The following is a 17959-nucleotide window of genomic DNA, read 5'->3' on the forward strand; positions in this document are numbered from 1 at the left end:
GGGGATGACAGCGCCTCTGGGAAATCCCCTCCGGGGGTCAGGAGCTGCAGCCGCTGCCCCGGGCCTTGTCTGGTCCTCTCTGGTGCTCAGGCTGCTCTCTCTCTCCTCTCTGCAGACAACAGACCCCTTTTTCTCTGGTCTGTAGTCGACCCTTACCTCATCAGAATTTTCAGCAGTGTTGTGTCCTTAATCAGGCATCTCTAAAAACTTAGTGTACATAACCTGCACAGCATCAAACTTTAGACAGACACAGAAAGCACCTAGCGGATCAACACATTAGCATTATTAGCATTTAGTAGTTAAAGGGCTAGATATTTCCCTTGGAAGATGTTGACCAAAAGCAGGGCATTGTTTGCAGGTTTGCATGTCTTGACTCAAAAACAAAATCAATTTTGTCGTGACAGCTTGTTCTGTGTCTCTTTTTTTCTTTAAAACTAACTTTTTCTTCCGTCCTCCCTCAGGTCAGTTGATTGAGCGCGTCCTCCTCTCCTCCATGTTGAACCCCGGTGAACAGTGGCAGACGTACCGCCACCACGGACGGACTCTCAGCCTGGAGTACCGGCTTCGCTTCCGCTGTGATTTAAACTACTACGGGCCTTTCTGCAACAAGTTCTGCAGGGTTCGCGATGACTTCTTTGGTCACTTCAACTGCGACCCCAGCGGCTCCAAAGTCTGCATGGAGGGCTGGACGGGACCAGAGTGCAATGAAGGTGAGAGAGGAAAGCTTAAATCTGGAGCGTGTGTCAGCACATTACTCTATGTGTCTTGTATAAAGTTAGAAAAATCTTTAATTCATTTATGAGGAATTTTGAAAATAGTGAGACATTTAGGGAGATGCATTCAGCTGACTTGCTGAGAGTTAGACGAGAAGATCAATACCCCATTCATGGCTGTTCAATAAACGTGATGCTACAGCTAGCAGCCAGCTAGCTTAGCATAAAGACTGGAAATAGGGAGAAAAAAGGTGGCCGAGGTGGCCCTAGGTAGCAAAAATTAAACCTTTTTATTGGTCGTGTGCAGTGAAAACGTTGCTGGTGAGCTTATATTGTTAGCAAGACTCCAGAAGGGCACTGCAATAAACCAGGAAGTAGTTCTGGCACATTACATGAGTTGTTTTTAACCTTCTGTTCATGTTAAGATAAGTTAAGGAGCTTCAGAGGTGCTGGTAGGTGGATTCTGTTACCATTAACAGAGCCAGGCTAGCTGTCCTCTTGTATGTTGTCTTAAACTAAGCTAAACTAAGCTAAAAACCCTTCTAGCTGTAGCATCCTGTTTACTGTACAGAAACAAATTGGTTATAATTTTCTTCTATCTAACCAAGAATATTCAAGAATATTCCTTTAACACTAATTAAGCAATTAACAAGCAGTCAATATTACAATATTGGTGCTTGATAAACCAAAGAGTAAATGTTACTTGCTAACAATAAGTGTTGCTGTGATGGATTACCTAAGTCAGTTATATGCTAATTTAGTCACTACATAAAGGAGATAAATGGCAACCATAATCGTCCTGGAATGGTAGAAAAAAAAAAAATCTAAACTTGGAAAAACACAAAAGAAGTTAAAAAACTAAAGTTGGTTAAAAAAAATAATAAACATGTTGAACAAAATGCTTTACAGAGAAATTTACATGATATTTAAGCACAATGAAATGAAAAAGGTAAATAAGTGAAACAGGGAAAAATTAAAACCATTGTGGTGTAGTGTTAATAATGGATGCATTTAAAAGCAATTGTATTAAATTGGGTCTCAAGATTTATGCTGGACATGAGGTAGTATACTGTTCGACAATCTCAAATGTGTGTGATTTATACTAAATAAGGTTAAAACATCTGGAATGTTCTTTGTTCAAGTCGATATTAACTCTCATTTGTCCGCCTGCTTCAGACTTTTCCTTCCATATTTGACTTTCATTCAAAATTAATACATGTACTGTATATTTGCAAAAATGTTTGTCAAAAGAAAATCTTCCATTGAGGCCATTAATGAGAAAAACTTGATATTGTTTTTGCTTTCAATTTATTTCCCGTTATCCCTGGAGGGGGTTTCCTCTTTCCAAGGTTTCTTAAAAGGTTTTTCCATGAAGCTCTTCTTGTTTTCCTCTCTATTGTTGGTCTCTAAAGCTCTTTTCAAACTGTTATTGTGATTAAGGACAGTTAAAATAAACTCAACCCACAAGTGTCATCAGCTTTAATTTGTAGTGACATTGGAATGCCCTCACTTTTAGCAACTTAAAACCCAAACACAGAAGAATAAACACATTTACTCATTACACCGACATGCTCCTGTACGTCAGTAAACACAGATCAGTGGACAATGCGTGTGCGTAATGGGGGGGATTATCCTCCGTCTGTCTGTGACTCATCAGCTGGATGACCTCACTGTGCGACCTCGGAGCGCTGCCATCGAGTTGCGATGGTAAAAGTGAATGGAGGAAACCAGAGTGGAAACCATGGGAACCCTGAAGGACACGCAGCTAGTTTACGGACATCCTCACTTAATTTCACTTCCTCCGCAGCAGGTCGTTGATTGGACGACAGAGAAGCAGGAAGTCTGACAAAATTAGGCAGGGGTCCCTCTGTTACCCCCTGCAGGTTAATGATGACAGTGATGAAGTTCAGGGACTTTTTAGTCTGCGGCTCTCCAACTGGAAACTTTGGATTGCAAACTGTCCAAGAAAACATCCCCTCTGTTATGTTGCATTATTAAACGTATGTGTGGTATTACTGGTAACACCTTGGGTTATTATATGTGAACTTTTTCTACTTTAGTAATACATTTTTAAAGATGTATTAGGCTTGGATTGCAGCTTTTAATGCCCAGTAACTCAAGTGAATTTCCTTTAATAGTTTCTAAATAGTTTCTTTTTGTTTTGTTTTGTTCACAGCGATGTGCAAGCAGGGGTGTCATCAGGTCCACGGCTCCTGTACTGAACCCGGAGAATGCAAGTGAGTCTGAAAATTCCCATGTCTAGTTTATGAAACGGATAGTTGCATAAAAATATTTTACTGCCAAATTAAAAAATGTTTTGGTTGTTTTATGGATCTTCCCAAAAAGAAAAGAAAATAGTGAAAATGAAGGCTTCTCCAAAAGGGACAGCATTTTTATTATCGCATGTATCTCTGGTAATAAACATCAGAATGTCACCAAATTTGGGCTGGATGTTCAAAGACAGTCCCTACTTACAATAAAGCAAAAACATACATACATTCATTTAATACTTTTGTCAGTTTTTGAAATATAGACATTTGAACACACATTATTAGGCGAAAAATTGAATAGGAAAACAAAAATTCAAAAGGTTTGTATATAAACGTCTGTAATTTTTAAAGTAAGGACTCTAATCATCAAAAGATGTGATTTATATCTACTAAAGACTGTTAGCTTATCATAAAAGTTTTGTTTTTTTTACCTTTCAATGCACCCTCTGATGTCAGCAACCCCAAAAAGTGGAGCCAGCACCTCAAAACGACATTTATAATGGGGCCCTTTTGGTTTAAATGCGGGAAGAAAGGGGAGCAAACAATGTATTATCACACAAACAAAGTTATAAGTATATGTTATAAAATACATGATAGAAAGAGAAAAATGAGACAAAAGAGGAAAAAAAAGAGAAAATTCTGGAAAATGTCATTTCCACTGTCAGCACCAGATTTTAACATCAATGTCACAGTGTACAAAGACACACTATAAAATGCAACCCGTCATTCACTGCCAGATAACACCAGGATTAAGCAGAACACTACAGCGTAGGTAAAATGAAATATTGATATCATGTTGTTTTTTAACCTTAACCTGGATTAGATGTCTGGGATCTCAGGGGTCTCAAATCCTGCAGTAGAAGAGACGTGCCCGGGGCTTAACATGCACCTGCGGGCGAATCCCACTCTTATATGCAGTCATTGCTGGAGCAATAATCTCTCTTTACAAACAGAGCAAATGAATGTAAAAGAAGCATTTAGAGGTTTTAAATCTGTGGTTAATATACACCTATTTCAGTCTAGCTGTGCTCTAAAAGAGGGATCCCCAGAGCAAGTTCAAATTAGTGTATGTAATTGAATATTCCTAAAGGTTAACAAGCTATTTAATGAAAACAAGCTCCACATCCCTCAGTGGAAAAGAAAGTTATCTTAATATAATAACAACAACAACAACAACAACAACAACAACAACAACAACAACAGTTCACTAATAGAGCAGGTTCAAAACAGTTACTCTCTCGTCTTATCTTCAGGTGTCATTATGGCTGGGAGGGCCCTCTGTGTGACCAGTGTATGACGTTCCCCGGCTGTGTGTACGGAGGCTGCACCGAGCCCTGGCAGTGCGTGTGCGACGTCAACTGGGGAGGACTGCTGTGTGACAAAGGTCAGATAATGTGAAAGGGCGAAAGAAAGCCTGGATGTTCTTACCTTGGGGTTTTAACTTGTCTTTGTTGATTTGTTTCTCTTCCCAAAAGCCCTTAAAATGTTGTGTATCGAGGCTACCAGACTCACATTGTCCTTACTGTGACATCTGATCCTGTGATCCATCATTTGACCTGATTCACGATTCTCTTGTCCAAAGTGACGTAAGAACATTTGTGTCACAGATGCAGTCTCTTCGCCTAAGAAAAGCAACAACCATGTCTTGGAAAACAGTATATATTTTGTCCCTAAATAGTATTTTATTGTTAGTATTTAATACAAAGAAAGTTCTCAAAAACTAAGCTCCTTAAGTAGAGGACAGTGTCATCCGTATAAAGTCGAAAGTACTCTGTAGTGTATTGTGAGTGTCTGTGTTCTTCACACACCTTCCCAGGCTTGATGTACTGATCTGATCTGTATGAGACAAACAAACCTCCCTCGGGGCTTTGTCCTCTTTAACTTATCCCACCACTCTGTAGCAAAGTCCTTTGACATTATCCCAGCTTTACAAAACAACCGTCTCCCACCTCCGTCCCAGTGTGGGAGCTGGGATCTGGGAGCCAAGCGAGAGCCCACGGGACGCTGCATTGTGCGGAGGAAATGCGATAGCCTTGGGTAAGGTGAATGTGAGCCGTGCTAGGCTGGACGCTCTCAGCTAGGTGGGGTCCTGAGCTGTTTCTGTGTATTCAGAGAGTCTCTGTAAAGAGCTGCGGTGGGACAAAGACACTGTGGGCACGCAGGAGATCATTAGAGAAAGGAAAGCTTTAATCAGCCTGAACACTGGCGACAACATGGCCCGCAGCTACTGGCCTGCACAGTCAGCACACTGAGCCGACCTGGATACACTACAGCATCTGTGCTGTGTGTGTTCAGTGTGTGTGTGCGAGTGTGTGTGTGCTGCACTCTTTACTTGGGACAAAGTCAAACTGAAATTAACCTCGATCAATCTGCATCCGTCCTCTTTAACCCCTCGTTTTTGGTTTCTTTGGAATCAGTCCTGTGAACTAGAAAATAAAAGCATGCCGCAAGTGTACTTCTATCACTTTTTTATTGACTTTTACGATACTTTTTAGCTTTTTATGTGGCACTTTAATCAGACTTTCTTTATGGTTTCAGATCTGAACTACTGCGGCACCCATCAGCCGTGCAAGAACAGCGGGACATGCACCAACACGGAGCCAAACGAGTACCAGTGTGAGTGCCAGGAAGGCTTCAAAGGACGCAACTGTGACATCGGTGAGTGTGGCTTCACTGTACAAGCACTAAACCACTGAAAAAAGACTTGGTCAAAACCTAGTATATGTTTGGGTTGGTTAAGATGCTAAATTGTGGCCAAATTCCAACATAAATAATAATCAGCGGTAGTGTCGGAGTGTCTCGACCTCTTATTTTGAAAGAGCAACAGCCGATGTCTCACTCTGTAAGTCTGGGACACAACAACATCGTTGTTTCTCATTGTTGTCTGTCTTTTTTAACTTCCTTCATCCCTCCATCCTCCCCCTCTCCTCAGTGGAACATGCCTGTTTGTCGTCCCCGTGCATGAACCACGCCACCTGTGTGGAAGACCCGACCGGCTTCAGCTGCATCTGTCCCGACGGCTGGACCGGACACACCTGCGCTGATGGTGAATATTTATGCCCACACACACACATATGTCGCTCACACACACACACGCACCTCTGAGCTGAGGGGCTGGGAAGTGTGAGACCGTCTGTGATTGGTTGTTATTGGATCAAAGCCAGAGAGTGACTCTAATCAATCCGACAGAGGAAGTGGAATTAGCCCGAACAGAAACACTATCAACAGCAATCAGAGGTCTGCCTCACCCTCTGTCCGCCTTTGTGTGTGTGCTCGTGTGTGTGCGTTTTCACATGGCCAGTAAAGAGGTGAGGTGGAGCTTCTTTAATCAATCGTGATTGAATAAAAATGAGGTGAAACTGAAGGTTAAAGGTGTTATTTTGATAGCAGTGAATCAGGAGTTTATTGTCTACTGTTTTACCCTTGTTGGCCTTGTAGTGTCTGCATACAGACGCACGCAGACTTTGCTAAATCTAAACCAATTGCCCCCAGTGGGACTAATAAAGATGTGTGAGTGATTGATTGAGACGAGGTGGATAAGAGATTAGAGAGGTGTCTTTTCATCATCATTCACACGCAGACTAATGAATACGATGGACACAGACTGTAATCCGTTACGTGAGAGTTTATGCTGCAGCGTCCGGTTCCCTCTCCATGTGTGTTCACTGGGAAAATTAAAGTTGTTATTGTTTTGCAAATAAATATCTGATTATGTTTGCTGTATGAGGGAACTGAGACTGAAAAACAAACACACTTGTGTTTAGAGCAGGACTGACCTTGTTGGCTTTAGTCCTCAGTTGTTCTTCACTGTTCGGTATAGCTGCATGTTTGTCCTTAAATCAGTCTGTCTCAATTTGGTCGTTTCAAACACCCTGCTGTACACGATAAACTATTGGTAACATCAGCTGCTCATAAAAGAAGAGATACACAGCAGTATTAATGACATCATGGCAGGTAGCCTGGGACTCTGCAGGTGCACTAGACTTATATCATACCACATGAGGACCTTTCAATGTTTGTCTTTAGATGCTAATCACGATTCCTTTTAGTACACCACATTAAGGATTCCTCTGTGTTTACCTTGAGATCTTATCATTCGGTGTGTGTTTAAATGCCAGCTTATGGCAGGTATCATATTTCTTAATGTCATGTAAACAAGAAATTCTTGTAATCAGATCTGAGAAACTTGGTTAACACAGCTAATTTATGCTGAAGACAACTGATCTCTTGGCCATCAATCGATAAACAGGGTTGGTAACAAAAATATAATCGTCCACATAGTATCAGTATTTTGGCTTTTTATATTAAACTCATTTTAAACGCAGAAAACAGCAACAGTAAAGCGTTAGGATGAAGCGTGATTCTCTGTAGATGCAAATATATGTGCTTTACTTTACTGAACACATTCAATGGTAACTGCAAGAACTTTTGTAAGCTTTTATACGACTGTGTGTATTTATGAGTGTAGTCATAAAGAATTATGAATGCGTGATAATAAAACATGAATATAAGGAAGGAATTAATTAATTTCTTAATAGACACTAGTTTTAACGAGTGCGTGACAAAGATTTAGGACAGAGAAAAAAGTGGCAGCAGACAGTAGAAGGTTTTTCAAACTTAAAGCATGATGGTGCAGTGGTTAGCGCTGTCGCCTCACCAGGGGTGGATCCAGACTTTTTTGACTGGGGAGGCCCAACTGGGATCCTGACTTATGCAGGGGTGGCAATGAAATATGTGTCCACACACATGCACTTGAATGAATATAATTTAATGAACCCTTTCTTCTGAGCTTAACTCTGTAAGGATTAAAAAAGTATGTATGACCAGAGTAAAAATTTAAAGTAATAAAAGAAATGTGCCATGAAGTTCAAAGAAAGCTAGACTGTTATAACACAGCCCAAATAGTTGATTTCAACTATAAGTCGAGGAAAATAGCCAATCATAGTTAAGGATTTTGGGGTGGCCAATAAGATTTCAAGGAGGGTCCATGCCACCCCTGGCCACCCCTCTGGATTCGCCACTGCGCCCCACAGCCGGAAGGTTCCTGGTACAAATACTGGTTCTGCCTTTGTGGGTGGAGTCTCTATGTTCTCCCTGGGCATGCGTGGGTTCCCTCCGGGTACTCCTGCTTCCTCCCACAGTCCAAAGACATGCTTGTTAGGTTCTTTAGTGACTCTAAATTGCCCGTAGGTTTGAGTGTGAGCATGAAAGGTCGTCTGTCTATGTGTGTCAGCCCTGTGATTGACCGATCAGTCCAGGGTGTACCCCGCCTCTCACCCAATGACAGCTGGGATAGGCTCCAGCCCCCCACGACCCTGAACAGGATAAGTGGTGTAGATAATGGATCGATGGAAAATTGAAGACTTGCTGAGTCAAGCTTAAAAAATCTGTATCATCAACTTCAACAATCCCACTCTTATAATCTGAGCTGTCATCAGGGTTATTTCCTCACAATTTACAGAGCTCCTTCACAGACACATTTTGACACAGTTTAATGTGAATCTTAATCCCCGATGCACGCACAGTCTCCCAGCAGCCCTCACACCTCTTATGATGCCTGACTTCCTTGTTTTGAGGCGTACATAAAGGTCAAACATGTTTACGGCTCCGATGTTACAACTGAGCTGTCACAACAATTTGCCTCTGGCTCGATCGTCATGTGGTCTGTCTGCGTGTGAGTAAAACTTATGTATACAGAAGGTCTGACCTCATGTTGTGTATGTGTGTGTGTGCAGGTGAGATTGGATCACACAGGTTCTGGTCCGTCAGAGCTGCGTGTGTAAACAGGCAGCGTTCCACATCCTCTGCTCTCACCTCCCATCAGGACAAAGTGCAGGCCGGACGCTGAAATGCAAACAATAAGAAGCATGTAAGAAGAGTGAAAGAGGAGAGGGACAAACAGAGGAATAAAGGAAGAGTTTATTTTTGCTCTTGTTATTTGTCCCCGGCTTGATTAACAGTCTGGGAGGCGGTCTATCTCTGTCCCTGTGTGTGTTGTGGGGGGCTCCCTGGTGAATACACAGTGAGAGGATTGTCAGGCTTGCAGGGAATGACAACCATAACCACAACACAGCTCTGCCTTCAGAGTAGATTTATATTTATAACAGATATTAATTAAAGGCTTGTTGTTTGTTATGAATTCTCCGTCTAGTTCTGGCTGCGTGTTATTGCTCGGGGTCGGAGTCCGGGTCGGGAGGATGGAGGGTTTGTTGTGCAGGGTTAGGTAAATGGAAAAGGTTATGAGAGAGACAGAGTGATGGGAAAACAGGGAAAGTTATGATGCTGCACAAACATGGCGCGTGTAATAGGAAGTTATGCATGGTTAACCCCTATAAATGAGGGCTTCTTCTTGGCTGTTTGCACACTTTTCCTCACATTCCCTCTGTTGCTTTATCTGCTTTTAATTCCTTCTCAGAGGGGCGGAACCAGGCGAGGCAGCTCCCTTTTTCTATTTCTATTTCTCTCCTTGTATTTAAATGCTGTCCCTCCCTCCTCTCTGGGAAAGGTTCAAGGTGTCAGCTGTGTACATGGAGCAGACATATCATCATATTTATCACTGTTTGCACAGAAACCGGAGCAGCAGAAAAGAGAATGAAAACATGCGGCCGCCAAAGCATCCGCATACCAATGCTCCAGTCCAGATCACACATGTCCGCATGGGCGGCATCACACGCAAAAAGCGTCTCTTTAATATTCACACACACATTCCCATTACACAGATCAGCAGTTCATGTGCTCACGTGCGGTGTTTTCTCTCTCCCCTCCTCCCAGCGGTGAGGCAGTGCGATCGGAGCCCCTGCGGACGGGGAGCGACGTGTGAGGAGGCTCCTGGAGGTTACCGCTGCGTCTGCCCGCCCGGATGGACCGGCCGCACGTGTCAGCTGGGTCAGAATTTAATATGTTTTATATATGTACATATACATGAAGGGGGTCGCTGCACCTGAATAATGGGAGCTTATTAGGCCTCTTCTTCTATGTAGTATTCTTTCCTTTACTACTGAATTACAGACAGTAAATGTCAATGACTGCTACAAGGTTTGTTACAGTCAGTGGTTATCAAGTTATCATAAAATATGGATGTTTAAATGTAAAATGTAAATTTCCGGAGTACTTTGAGAACTTCTCGTCCATGCCTGCTGCACAGTTTAGGTTGAACTTTCATTCTTGACCTCTACAATAGAAACTGACAAAACACTCGCACCACCATTTAGCAGCTCCTCTGGAGCTTTCAATGAGCAATCTCAGTACTTATTGAAGGTTTTGTCGTAAACTACTTAAAGCTCCTATGAGGAACGTCTTGTTTGTGTTGATGTTGGCAGCCCCTGTGGACAAAGTGGTGCCTCTTTTCTCTTTGCTGATCCTGTCCTGTACATGTATAAGAAGTGTTTTTAACACTAAATCAAACAAACACTAAATTTAAATCTCATTCACTTGCTGTAAATCTTTGCCGTGGGAAATACAGAAAAAAGCTGTTTTGGCAGTGCAACGTTACTCACCTCGTCTGACACCTACCCCCTGCCAGCAGTTCTGGCATTAAAAATAACTAGAAAGATATAATCAATCTTGTCGCTGATGGTCTCTTTTGCTTTTGTAGGTCATATAGAGGCATCAGTATTGTCTGTTTCATAAGCAGCTGATAACTCCTCACAGGAGCTTTAAAGCGACGCTGGTTTGAACGTCAGTTTAACCATTTGTTTTTCCTTGTCAAGGTTTGGGTAAAAATAAAATGGTAAAGGACCCAGTTGCAGACTTAGATATAAGATTTAATTAACAAAAGGCAAAAATGCAAAAACAAAATCTAGAACCCAACAAAAGACAAAACGGAAACCCAAATGGTAGAACAAAAAGTCGCATAGTCAAGGTAAAAGAATAATCCAAAAGAAAAACTGGAAACACACACAACAACGGGGAGCCACGAGGGAACAGGGAAAATCCACAAGGATGACAAAAGTCCACAGGTAACACGGCAAAGACAATGAACCAGCACCGAGACAGGGGAGCACAAAGACTAAATAAACTTAGGAGGTGAGGCTAATCAGACACAGGTTAGACAATCAAGGGGCAGGTGAAAACAATCAGGGCAGGGCACACAATCAAACAAGCGGGAAACACAAAGGCAGGAAGTGGACCAACACGAGAGACAAGGTGACAAAGTAAAACAGGAAAGGATCTAACCAAAGAGACACAAGAGAAATACTTAACTAAACAAGACTAAATACTGACAAGAACACAGAATAAACTAAAAACTAAACTAAACGATGAAAACTCATGACAATAGACAAAGTGACAATGTAAAACAATAATAACTGAACACTGAAATACAAGACAGCACCAGAACTAAACTAGAAACTCATAACAGTCCTTTTGCAAACACTTAACACTCATACTGTTAAACCACACATACACTGAAAATATATCCTTACTAATATTTTGATATTGATTTAACCATATCAGGTAAAAGTAAAGTAAGCTAACTTAAACAAGCCGACTTTCTTCCCCACACAACAAACAGAGATGCAAATTTGGGTTTTAAAGATGGAGGACCAAAACAATTCTTCTGATTAATTACTTCATGACAAGACGTCAAGCAGGAGCACGACTATTGGTGTTGAGTAACATTTATACGGATACAAGGACGATTAAGGCAACTCAATGTACAAAAAAAAACCTGACTAACTAATTAACACTTCTCTGGACACTAAAAGGGTTCATCATTGGTGAGACTACTTAAGACAGAACTCGCAGATTGGGATTCAGCTAATATGAGGTTATTAGACGCGGGGTATTTAAGGCCAGAACTATTTACAGCTAATCAAGAGAATACAGATATTCTATGTAAACCTGACACTTATCCAGAGTTAAGACACAAACTAGTGATCTTCTCAATGTAAGGCTTTTAAAGCTAAACATGCTGGGATTTTTGTAACAGGTAATGTTTCATTATGAAAGTATGTCACTACAGTAGGATATACGGCGTTCTTCTAACAGGAAAACCTCAAATTTAACATCTTTGAAAGCATCTATTCTCAGGATTTTAACACTGATCCGCTCAATCAATCAGAGCTGTAATACACGGCTGGCTTCAAAAGCTGCGTTTCCATGACGGACGTGTGATTTCGTGCTCCATTTGAGGTGAAGTATGCATTTAAAGAGCAAATTAAAGAAGCAGAAAAGGAAACGTTGAATGTTAATTCTCCCATCAGCCCGTCCTGACTGAGAATCAGTATTCTCTCTTTGCTCCGTCACGTCCCTTTGGGCTGCATCCGCTCATAATGACGAGTGAGCTACCAGAGGGTGGTTGTGTTAGATAGTGGAGCAGAGTGAGAATGTATAGGATCAGTTCACACACACACACACACACACACACACACACAGAGGACATACTATACGCACATACAGAGGCGGCTGGGGGGTTATGGAGTAAAAACCGAGACATATTTCAGGGTGACAGCCTCTCCTGCTCCTCTCTGTTACAGCGATATGTCACTCTGACACTTGATAATCCTCCATAGTTCCACATCACAGGTCAGTCAACTTTAACACACACACACACACACACACACATTCGCAGTGTTCAAACACGAGAGATAAAACTCTTTATGGCCTGAGCCGAGAGGCAGAGCGCTCGTGCCTTAAATAGAGAAAGGCAATTATACTTTCTATCAGTTTCACTCTTTTATTAGCCGACTCCTGTCCACACATTTCTCCTGTGGTGGGCCGAATCCTCAGGCTTTTCCCATCGATAACACACACACACGCGCGCGCATAAACACGCACACACATTCTCTCCACCGGTGCTAAATCCTAATAGGCCTCTCACCGACGGTAACAGGTTTAGATTACCTCTAACTGTCTGACTACTTCCTCTTTATTCATTCAGCGTTTCGTTCTAATCCTCTTCCTCGGCTATCAGAGACGAGCCCTCGAGGCTTCCTGGCTTTTACACTCCCGGTGTGACAGAGGGTGGGAACACACACACACACACACACACACTTAACTCGAGAAGCAGTGGTGCAGCAGGGGGGTCTGTGCTTGAAAGACGTAAGGAGATGCTGCCAGGTATTACTTTGTGTCAATGCCCGAGCAATTCTCCACTTCCTGATTCTGTTCGAGCTTCCTCTTCAACATTTAATTCAACTTTGGTTGTAAAATGTTGCTAAAGATCATCAGGGGGGATTTTTACAGGATGTTTGATCTCATTAAACTGATGAGTTTAATTAGTGTGGTGCTGTTTATGAGTTCAGCTACTAGATTAGACTATTTAGATATTTTGGTTCAGTGATATATATTGGACATTGATCAGCCCTAACATTATGACCACTGACAGGTGAAGTGAAACACATTGATCATCATTTTGTCCTCCAAGTTCTCAGAAAAAATGGGCGAGCGTGAGGATGTTAGCGACTTTGACAACGGCCAAATTGTGATGTTTAGACGACTGCGTCAGAGCGTCTCCAAAACTGCAGCTCTTGTGGGGTGTTCTCAGTCTGCAGCGGTCAGTACCTACCAAAAATGGTTCAAGGGAGGAAAACAGGTGAACTCGTAGCAGGTTTATGGGCAGCCAAGGCTCACTGATGCGCGTGGGAAGCGAAGGCTGGCCCGTGTGGTCCGATCCAACAGAAGAGCTACTGTAGCTCAAACTGCTGAAAAAGGTTAATCCTGCTTTGGGTAATGTTCTGCTGGGAAATCTTGGGTCCTGCCATTCATGTGGATGTTACTTTGACACGTACCACCTACCTAAACATTGTCGCAGACAAGAACACCCCTTCATGAAAACAATATTCCCTAATGGCAGTGGCCTCTTTCAGCAGGATAATGCACCCTGCCACATTGTTAGAATGGTTCAGGAATGGTTTGAGCAACACGACAACGATTTTAAGGTGTTGACTTCCCAATCCAATCGAGCATCTGTGGGGTGTGCTGGATGAACAAGTCCGATCCATAGAGGCCCCACCTCGCAACTTACAGGACTTAAAGGATCTGTTGCTAACATCTTGGTGCCAGATACCTCAGCACACCTTCAGAGGTCTAGAGGAGTCCATGCCTCGATGGGTCAGGGCTGTTTGAGCGGCAAAAGGGCGAACTACACACTATTAAGCAGGTGATCATAATTTTATGGCTGATCGGTGTACAGAGACCAAATATTCAACTCGCGGCCCTTTGGTTCGTGTCATATCTACTCTGTCTTCCCCATTTGGGGTCAGTCTTCAGCTGTCCTGTCCAACAAAGGTGAAAAGGCCAAAAAATAATGAAAAAAAACGCATAAGCAAGCAAGCTTAAGTGTTCAGAGTGAAATTCAAAGACAGTTTTTGTTCCATCAGGGGAGCAAAAATGAGACTCTTAAAAGTTATGAAATGAGATCATCAAAATAAAAGTCTTCAGAATACTGATGGGAATAATGTTCACAGACACACCTGTTGTTACAGGTGCTGGACAACAATTATCTGCACAAAAGAACAAAGTGTTTATCTTCTTCTTTCTTCTGTTCTTCAGACACCAACGAGTGTGAAATGAGTATCTGTGTCCACGCCCGCTCCTGTCGCAACCTGATCGGTGGATACCTGTGTGACTGCCTGCCTGGATGGACCGGGCCAAACTGTGACATCAGTGAGTATAAAAGAGATAGAAGAGGAAAGTGAGGGAAAGGAAAAAGAAAAGGAATGGATAGGACATGAAAAGCAAAGAGGAAAGAGAAAGAAGAGACAAAGGAATCGGACAGGGAAGGTATTGATAGAAAAGAAGACAAAAGGGAGTGGGATAGAAAAAGGCAGCAAAGGCCACATGGAAAGAAGTAGAAGACAAAGAAGAAGGACACAAAACTAAAATAAAGGAAACAGAGAGGAATGAAGAAAGTAAGGGCAAGGAAAAGTTAGGACTAAAAGAAGGAAGGATTGTACGTGGATTGTGTTTTAACAGCAGCTGCCCTGCAGTCAGGAGATCATTGCACCCCAACTCCAGTTCAATCAGTTTCACTGTTACATCAACCAATAAAAGAGTTTGTACTTTAGGTTTGACTTCTGTTACTTCTGACTCTGTTTGATTATTACAGCATCATAGCTGCACGCATATGTAATCTATGTGAGATATTAGTGTTCATATAGTGTTTCTGGTTTCTCTGATCTACAGGGAACAACAGCTGTGAGGGTTTGTGTTTGAACGGCGGACAGTGTGAGGTAAGAGTCCTGCCCCTCTCTCTCTCTTCTCCACCATCCCTTCATGTGTTTCTTAAAATAAAAAGCTCTCACACATCTCAGGAAACAAAGTTTTTAAAGGAAACCCATTGGGTATTATTTCATTGTGACGCCCCGGCATCTCAGGCCTTCTTCAGGAGATGAAAACCTCTTTGTGAAGTTGTTTTGCCTCCAGTTATCAGCAGTGTTTATCCTCAGAGGGGAAAATGTTTTATTGCCTGCAGCAGATCCATGAAAGGTTTACCTTTCATCTCTCTCATGCCCTTTTCCCTACTTCACATAACCATTGATCTTTCAGTTTTACATACATATAACTAACATGCACAATATACTGTCCTACACAGGACCAGGTGTCGGGGTCCAGATGTTTGTGTCCACTTGGTTTCTCTGGGAAATATTGCCAAAATCGTCCGAGTGCCTGTGACAGCGCCCCCTGTCTGCATGGAGGACAGTGTGTGGAGAAAGATGGAAGGAGCGTCACCTGCAACTGTCCCACGGGATATTCAGGAATCTTCTGCGAGGTTGGTTGACTCTCAGTTTGTTAAGCATCAAAGAAAAAAAAAACACAATTACACAACTAAATAGTTTCTTTGACTGTTGTCAGCAACACACCAGCCTTGGGAAGGCAGTTTAACAGCTGCTTTGGTTTGTTATGAACTGTTGCAGAAAAGATAAATTAGCAAATCACAAAAAACTACAATACAAACAGAAAACTTTCAGAAAACGAGATCGTTTTTGTTACCAGACAAAGGAACCCTGTGAATATTTGCTCGGTCAAAATGGTTGCAAAAAAGTGTCAACTGTTTTTTCAGATACTTTTGGATCCATGCAATCCCAACCCCTGCCATCAGGGGGTGCCGTGTCACAGCATAGAGGGCAGATACATGTGTGCATGCCCAGAGGGTTACTATGGTAACGAGTGCATAAGCCTCAAGAATCCCTGCGTTGGTCAACACTGTCCAGGTAAGACAAAATGTGTTCGTGTCTAAAAATGTGCAAAATCTGAATGAAGTCTGGTCTGACGTCTCTGCCTCTGTGTGTGCAGGAGCCATGTCCGACACGACACACCAGGGCGTCAGCTTCTACATCATCCTGGTGGGGGTCTTAGCTTTAGTGACAGTGTGTGGCTGTGCGGCCTGCGCCTTCATCCTCTCACACCTCCATCGGAAGCGGAAAAAGCAGCAGGCCGTCCCGCAGGAAGAAGGCATCAACAACCAGAGGGAGTTTGTCAACCTCATCAGAAACGTGGACCGTCCCGTGCCCCTCCTGCCCCCCGCCGTCCCCCTCACAGACCCTCCTCCGCCCGCCCCCGTCACGCGATGCTACGAGGAGATTGAACTGACCCTGCCCCCCTCTCCGGCACCCTCACACCCTTCTCCGGCACTTAAGCCAGCCCACGGCCCCAAACTGGACATTTCAAACCGGGAGAGGGAGAAGTTGAACCGCTTCCACTACACAGACAACCAGGAAGTAGAGGCCTGACACTAATGAGGAGCTTTTTTTTATAGTTTATTTTGCGTTCTTCGCGCTCGCTCTCGCTAACAGGGACCTGTTCCCAGTTTCTTGCACTGTGTCCCTGTTCGGTCATGAAAGAGGAGAGACCCTGTGACCTTTATGTGTTCGGACACTTATCCGAGGAGTGAAGGCTGCAAAGGTCATAAGACTTGTGTCGTCGGCTTTGACCTTTTGTTGACAAAAATGAGAAGCAGCAAGTGAATGATGTTTGACTGAAGAACTTGTTTTGACTCTTAACTAATCTGGAGACTTACAGACTCGCCTCAGAGTGCCTCAGATACTGTTAAGAGGGAACATCCTCTCAACCTGTTCCATGGTCCATAATGCCTGTTTGGTGTTCAGACCTCCATTTCTGTTTTAGACTGAACTCTGACGGACTGAGATTAATGAATGGATGCTTATTTAACACTCAGTGTGTTTCTGTGTCTGGTTGTGTGTACGTGTGTGTGACCGTGAAGTAGAGAATGTTTTATTATGAGTGTATGTGGTGGAAAAAAAGAAGGCTAAAGACAGTTTACTTAAAGAGAAGAAAACAAAGTTTCTACACCTTTGAACTCCTGCTCCGAAGGCTTTTTAGCCGTTTGAAAACTGTTTTAAAACTATACACTGTTGCCTATTGTTTCTGTTATTCTACAGTTTGTCAAAGTTGTATGATTTTTTTTCATACTTGTGTGTAAAATAGCTTTTTTGTACGTGAATATATTGTACATATGGATGCCCTTTTTGTACTGTGGTTTGGTCTGAAAGTATCACTGTATTACTGTGCTCCGTTTGTCCCATTTCGCTTTCCATTTGGAGGAACCAGCACATGTGGATCGTAATAAAAGTGCATTTACCAAGAAAAGTATTTATTTCTCAAGCTTTAAGACAACATATCTTAGAGTTGGGGCGCTGGTTTAGCTCAGCAGTTAAATCGTGTCACACTCAATCCTCCACCCTCGGCTCTTTGCTGCATGTCATCCCCACTCTCTCTTCCATATCTCTGACTCTATCCACCATCCTATCGAATTAAGGCAAAGGCCAAAAACATCATCTGCTGTTGCTGCTCGAGGGACGTTTGAGCACTTTGTTCTTTGTAGGAGAGAGTAATGAGCCTCTTACTCTTTTTATATGTGCATAAAGAGTGCATGTTTGGGATGCTGTGACATGCCTGTTGTTAATTTAATTCTTGGAGGACCAAACAAGGACATTTCATGAGGAAGCAAAAAGTAGTATACATTGTTTTGCAGTTCTCATTTGCTTTATATAAGTGAATTACAGGCTCCATAAT

At 42.6% G+C, this 17959-nt stretch overlaps 1 protein-coding gene across 1 annotated transcript in view; it reads left to right on the forward strand.

Annotated features, from left to right (window-relative positions):
- The window catches only part of LOC138596885 (protein jagged-1b), a 52609-nt gene extending 35099 nt beyond the window's left edge, over window positions 1-17510 (forward strand). The window contains exons 4-14 of the mRNA XM_069668331.1: window positions 462-710; window positions 2890-2950; window positions 4237-4367; window positions 5522-5641; window positions 5916-6029; window positions 9755-9868; window positions 14477-14590; window positions 15110-15156; window positions 15519-15695; window positions 15987-16137; window positions 16220-17510. Of these exons, the coding sequence (XP_069524432.1) occupies window positions 462-710; window positions 2890-2950; window positions 4237-4367; window positions 5522-5641; window positions 5916-6029; window positions 9755-9868; window positions 14477-14590; window positions 15110-15156; window positions 15519-15695; window positions 15987-16137; window positions 16220-16656 (1715 nt within the window). The 3' untranslated portion in view covers window positions 16657-17510. The remainder of the gene's footprint in view (window positions 1-461; window positions 711-2889; window positions 2951-4236; window positions 4368-5521; window positions 5642-5915; window positions 6030-9754; window positions 9869-14476; window positions 14591-15109; window positions 15157-15518; window positions 15696-15986; window positions 16138-16219) is intronic.
- Window positions 17511-17959: the final 449 nt, after the last annotated feature.

The sequence above is a fragment of the Semicossyphus pulcher genome, unplaced genomic scaffold (assembly GCF_022749685.1).
Source record: "Semicossyphus pulcher isolate SPU_LCO1_2020_fin unplaced genomic scaffold, fSemPul1.0.p SCAF_19, whole genome shotgun sequence".
Classification (NCBI taxonomy): domain Eukaryota; kingdom Metazoa; phylum Chordata; class Actinopteri; order Labriformes; family Labridae; genus Semicossyphus; species Semicossyphus pulcher.